This window comes from Mastomys coucha, unplaced genomic scaffold (genome assembly GCF_008632895.1).
Source record: "Mastomys coucha isolate ucsf_1 unplaced genomic scaffold, UCSF_Mcou_1 pScaffold19, whole genome shotgun sequence".
In the NCBI taxonomy this organism is placed as follows: Eukaryota; Metazoa; Chordata; class Mammalia; order Rodentia; family Muridae; genus Mastomys; species Mastomys coucha.
In genome coordinates this window covers 17,214,679-17,221,199 of record NW_022196901.1, presented here as the reverse complement: position 1 = coordinate 17,221,199, position 6,521 = coordinate 17,214,679, and the positions used below count along the sequence as shown (strand labels likewise).

Here is a 6,521-nt window from a genome sequence, read left to right as displayed (position 1 = left end):
ATACAGTGTAAAAAATAAAGCACCTTCAATAAATGGTACTGGTCTAACTGGCAGTCAGTATTTTAAAAAATGAAAATAGATCCATATTTATCACCTTGCACGAAGCTCAAGTCCAAGTGGATCAAGGACCTCAACATAAAACCAGATACACTGAGTCTAATAGAAGAGAAAGTGGGAAAGCACCATGAACATATTGGCATAGAGAAAATTTCCTCAACAGAACACCAATGGCTCAGGTTCTAGGATCAAATATTGATAAATGGGACCTCATGAAACTGAAAAGCTTCTGTAAAGCAAAGGATACTGTCAATAGGACAGCAGCCTACAGATTGAGAAAGGACCACTCCTCCACTGCAGGTAGCAATGCAAACTTGTACAACCACTTTGGAAACCAAAGTGTATGTAGCAATTAGATTTCCATCACAGGCAGTTGTGTTGTTCAATAATACATAGCAGGCCTCTTTCTAACATGGCTGTGTTTTTTTCCTTGTCTTTTTGCACTGGTTATGAAATCTATGTGTAGCAGACACTACATACATAATACTCTATTGACCTTATTTTCTATATAAGGAAGTTTAAACAAATGGTTCAAAGATCCTCCCAACATCTCAAAATTCATACATAGTTGAGTCAATGTCCCCAGACCAATTTTTTTTTTCAGGACCCAAAGCCCTCTCTTTGAACATGGACTTTTTTTTGTTTTGTTTTGTTTTTGTTTTTTGTTTTTTGAAGACAAGGTTTCTGTGTAGCCCAGGCTGTCCTGGAACTCACTCTGTAGACCCAGGCTGGCCTCCGACTCTGAAATCCGCCTGCCTCTGCCTCCCAAGTGCTGGGATTAAAGGCATGCGCCACCACTGCCGGGCTGAACATTTTCTTATTCCTATACATTCTGTAATTTCAAGGCTTTGCTAACATCTTGCTTCCAGGTGTCCCATAAATACACGTGCAAGGACAGCGTTATTTTTACTCCGATCACCGTCACTAACATTCGAATACTTCTACAACTAGTTTCAAGCTTGCAAAGACAAAAAATTATTCTACTTATTCAGTTCCACTGAGTTCCCACTGCCCACTTTCTCGCCAGAGGAAAGCCTCGTTTTTTAAAGAATACTCGTTTCTCTCGGTACTTTTCTGTGTGCTACTTTCTGGAGGGAACTGAAGACACAGAAGGTGGACGGCGAGACGACCCCAGGACGCCTCCCTACCTACCCTGCAGCTTGTCCTAAGGATAACCACACACCACAGGATAACCACACAACAGGAGCCGACCACTGAGAACCGCCGCCTGGAGACTAGAGCGGCCCACGTTCTCGCGCGCGTCCCTGACGTCACTCGACCGCGCCGGCTCCGCCCCCAGCCCAGGCTTCCGGTAGGAAAGTTGCAGTTACCTTATCTGAACTACGCCGAGTGAGCGGCGACTGGCTGACCCGTGGCCGGCTGCTCTGCAGTATCAGATGGTGCCCGCCAAAATGTCTCACTTGGAGAGCATGGTCCTCTGCCGAGAGGCCCAAGTGTCCACTTTGCAGTCCCTGTTTGGAGAGGTATTGTAGTCAGACTGCTTCCCAAATTCCAGAGGCGAATGAGTCCTTGATCTGTTCAGTTTGGGGGGGGGGAATACTGTGTGAATTGCGAGGCGGTAGGCTATCCCCATATGTTAAGATGGAGGTGCTGTAGCACTGTCCCACGCTTACCCAAAGAAACTTCTCAGTCTGTTTTAAAGGAGACTGCAGAGGAAGAGCTGGCCTACAGGACGTTGGCTAGGAAGTGGTCCTTTTACTTGGACCGCACCTTGGAGATTATGTGAGCCCCAAATAGCTACTGCAAGTTGCTCCTGAACAGGGTTTAGGTAGGAAGTCTGTTTGCAGAGTGTTTATTAAACGCAAGTTCGCCCGTTGCAGTGAGGTATAGATTGAGTCAGATACTGAGAGGTGATTGGCTTCAAGGCCAATTAGGATAACTGTTTTAGCCTCTAAAATCCTGCAGCTTTTCCATAATTATAAAAGCCAGGAGAGGTCTCGCTTGAGTTTCTCTCCTTGCCTACCAGATGAGTTGATTTAGAGGGGAGAGGTTATCCTCTGAAGTGAACAGAGCTAGGGATTCCTTTTCATAGGCAGAGGTAGCATTCATTTTTCTCATTTGCTTTGCATTGCACTCATTAATTAGAATTAATTGCACTTGGATCTTATCTGGAAGATGGGTAAACACAAATAGTCATTTAGTTTGCTTTTTAAAAAATCCTTTTTTGGTTTTTCGAGACAGGGTTTCTCTGTATAGCCCTGGCTGTCCTGGAACTCACTCCGTAGACCAGGCTGGCCTCGAACTCAGAAATCCGCCTGCCTCTGCTTCCCAAGAGCTGGGATTAAAGGCTTGCACTACCACTGTCTGGCTAAAAATGTCTTGGATGTGAGTCTGAGCTGGCAGGTGAAATATTCATGGAAAAGTACTTCCCTCCGTCTACAAGGAGTCATGTTAGTAATTCTAGAGGTCAACTGCATGTGTAGTTTCTAGTTATAATGCTTTCAATTATAGTTACGTATATTATTGAAATGTACTTATTCATGTTCTGTACATTCCTTCATTGGACTTGATAAACCCGGATTACTCTTTTTGAGAAGTACTTTATTAGCAAAATAAGATAGGTAGTGCTGATTTAGCTGTGGATTCTAGAAAAGGCTTCACCTTTGCTCTTACTTCAAACTACATTTAACAAAAATAATATTTTTCCCTTCAAGGAAGTTTGCATGTGGAAAATACAAAGAACCACTATAGCAAATAACTACAGAAGAAAAAAAAAGCTAGCTTTGATATTAGAAGATTAGTTCATATGTTTATTAGCAAGTGTGTATTTTCTGAGCACTGGCTCTGTATATGGCAGCACTGTGCCAGATTCTGTCTTGTGGCAGATTTGGTGGTCTAAGAGTTCATTTCAACTCTAGATATCAATGTAAAAGTTGTTTAGAAGGGGAACATGCTGGTTCGTTTTGTCCTCAGCTTGACACTCTTAAAGTTATCTGGGAAGAGAGAACATAACTGAAAAAAATGCCTCCAACAGATAGTCAGTAGGCAGGTCTGTAGGACATTTTCTTGATTAATGATTGATGTGGGCGGGCTCAGCCCACTGGGGATGGTGCTACCCCAGGGAAGAAAACAAGCTGAACAGGTCAATAAGACACCTTCCTCCAAGGCCTCTGCTTCAGTTTCTGCTTCTAGGTTCTTGCCTCGAATTCCTGTTCCAACTTTCCTTCCTGATGAACTATAACTGTAAGCTGAAGTCAGCCCTGTCCTCCACAAGATGCTTTGATCATGCTATTGATCACAGCAATGGAAGCTTGTACGGGCAAGGAATACTATGTTAGGCACCAAGTAGTAGATGGAGACAAGTGTGATCGACTTCCATAACAGCAGATTCATCTAGCTTTGGAAGAAACAAAACAAAAAAAAACAAAAAACAAAAAAAAATCATGAGCTTCCTTTTTGCTTATGAAATGATATCTGAAATTATTTTTAAATTTTATGTCTCCCCAGTAGATTTTTTAATCCATCAGAGTCTACCCTGTTTTACACTGGTATCTGTGCTGCTTAGTAGCTTATAATTTTACAAGATAATTCCATAAGGGAATGCACTTCAAGTTGAATTTAAGTTCAGAGTATTAAGAATTTATATGTATATACCACGGAAATAACCTTGATTTAGTATTGTACTCTACTAATAAAACTTTAGTACAAGTTGGTAAATATTTATTTCTGGTTTCATACAGACAGAACCTTGTCTTTTCTTTCCTAGAGACATCATTTCAGCTTTCCGTCCATCTTTATTTATGGACACACTGCCAGTGGGAAGACCTATGTAACACAAACATTGTTGAAAACCTTAGAGGTAAGAATAGCCCTGACCTTGATGTTAATGGACCTTTATTCCTAAGTTGCTAGAGATGCAATGAATCTAGACAGTTTATTCCAGTTTACCCTTCTCTAGAGTATCATCTATATAAAGCATTTCTGCCCAAATTTTGTCAGAATACTTTCAATGTGTATAATTTTTAAAACTTATTAGTTATTAAATAACTTGAACCTTGATATTAAAAAGTTTCAAGTTGAGGCAGCTTTTTATCTCTTTTGTTGCCCAGTAGTTGGATACACAAGTAATAGCTTCTTTTAAAAATACTAGAATTTGCTTTTTAACATGATAAAATATTTCTTTTTTACTTTCTATTTGTAATATTGATTCTGATAATTCTGATTTTTCACAATGTAAAACTATACATACTTTTCTCCTCTTTGCATATTTCTTACTTGAATAACTGAGGTTTGTTTTTAATACTCTTTTCTTATCCTCATCCATGCAGTAAGCAAGCTAGTAACTACATCCCATTGTAAAGTCACAGCTTTGCCTGTATTTACTCTTGTCCATTGCTACCTCAGTTTCACACACCATTGTTTTCCCCAAGGATTTCTGAATGTCTCCTAATTACAATCTATTCTTCATCCTGTCCCATTCATACAAATATTCCTTAGCATCTTCAGAGCAATATTCAGGTGATTTGCCCAAGGTAGAGTCTTGTAGACTCATGTTCCTCTTCTGGATTTATTACCCAGTGCCTTCTCTATCTACAAACAAGGGCAAGCAGAGGCAGCCTTTGGGATTCTTATGATAGTAAATGTTAACACATGAAAGATGAATTACAATTCAGTATTATAAGCAGCTATAAAAGTTTTTAGATGCTGTTTATGAATATTATCATATACCTGTTTATGTCCTAAGTCAGCAGTAAGCAATATCTATTTGAGCAGGTATGGCTGTGATTTGCAGCAAGTGTGTACACAGAAACAGATGTACAGGTCACAGCTTCAGGTTGCTAACTCTGGTCTTGTCTTAGCTCCGAGGATGCATGTTTAAGATGGCCTGCTGAGTTGCTCTGTATAGCTCCTGCTCTGTTTCACACTTGCCCTATGTCGCTCCCACTCCTTGGATGACTTTCCTCTACTTGTCTGCTCTCCTTCTAGTATCCTCTTGATTGACAAATGTTTATTTAGCCAGTTTCTTTTTTCTACTTCTCTGGGAAGTGCTTCCTAACTTCTAATGTTATATTAAAATGTACCCATTTTGTGGCTTTAACACTTTTAGCTTTATTGTATCACAGTATTTAGTCTTAGCTGTGATTGTATGTGTGAATATATGTGTCAGTGTATATTGTGTTTCCTGGATGTAATTTTTTTATGTACTATTCCTGCAAGCACAGTGCTTGGCACATTTTAAGGTTTAGATATTAGTCTTTGATCTCAAAGAACAACTGGCATTTTAAACACACAGGTGCCTGAGTTTCATATCTGATTTTACAATCTGAATGTACAAGGCTTTTGGTTTGTATATTTGAAAACTTGCATTTGAAAACTTGTCTATGAAGCATCCAGAAGATAATTGTTGAATAAAAGCATGAAAATCCAGTAAGGAAGTTTTATATTTAAGGAATGTATTATGTTTTTAATACTTTATTATTTTTGCAATCACTTAATTGGTATAAGAAGGGATTATTACTGTTTCTGTTATAGATGCCCAAATACATGCTTAGGAAAAATGCTTTTATTTGACTCAAAAATAGCACAAAAATAAACAAAATACTTAATCTTTTTGTTTTGTTGTTGTTTTTTGTTTTTTAGGGTTTTGTTTGTTTGTTTGTTTGTTTTTCAAGACAGGGTTTCTCTGTATACCCCTGGCAGTCCTGGAACTCACTCTGTAGACCAGGCTGGCCTCAAACTCAGAAATCAACCTGCCTCTGCCTCCCAAGAGCTGGGATTAAAGGCGTGCACCACCACTCCCCAGCAAGATACTTATTCTTAACATTATGAGTGTTCTACATAAGGAAATGAATGTGAAAGCAAATATTGATGGTACCTTCCTAGTAAATAAATGTAACATACTAGTATGTAAACTTCTCTAGTAGATGAAGTTCTCTAGTAGATAAAGTTCTCACTAGTAGCTTCAACATTCAAAAGTAGTTTGGTTTCTTTACAATAATATTTTGAGAGAAAAATACAAGTTTACTTTGGGTGCTAGAGGAAAACAAATGAAAAACTCAAATCACTGAAGTGAATTTAAGGAAGGAACTATTTACAAAGGCTGAGGAAGTTTCAAGGGCCTCCAGAAGGGACAGTAATTCATCATGGCCTTTATCACCCCCCCCCCCCAACCCTCAAGGAATCTCAGAGACACTGTTGCCAAAACTGGGCAAGGCGAGCTGCCTTACAGCTGGTGTACTCAGCTGGAGCGTTGGCCTTTACAGCACAGTGTAGACACTGCAATAATGAACTGCTTCCCTAACGGTCCTGCTTCAGTCCCTAGCTGCTGCTTCCTGTGACTTCTACAGCCAGGGCCTGACGGTGTACTTTCCATAGTCATGCTCCTGGGACACGGGGTACGTAGAGAACCGTAGGGTGTACGTTCACAGAGGAAATTAGAGGCTACCCAACAGAAACTTCATTGTATATGTTTTGTTCACCCTGTTTTGCTTTTCTGTTCCCAG

The 6,521-nt window shown here is 39.8% G+C and overlaps 1 protein-coding gene across 2 annotated transcripts in view; it reads left to right on the top strand.

Annotated features, from left to right (window-relative positions):
- Nucleotides 1-1,334: 1,334 nt before the first annotated feature.
- Orc5 (origin recognition complex subunit 5) overlaps nt 1,335-6,521 on the top strand; it is a 59,326-nt gene continuing 54,139 nt past the window's right edge. Inside the window, exons 1-2 of one of the 2 annotated variants that reach the window (XM_031380097.1) lie at nt 1,335-1,541; nt 3,785-3,877. In XM_031380097.1, the coding sequence (XP_031235957.1) occupies nt 1,455-1,541; nt 3,785-3,877 (180 nt within the window). In that variant the 5' untranslated portion in view covers nt 1,335-1,454. The remainder of the gene's footprint in view (nt 1,542-3,784; nt 3,878-6,521) is intronic. The other variant, XM_031380096.1, reaches the window with a different exon arrangement.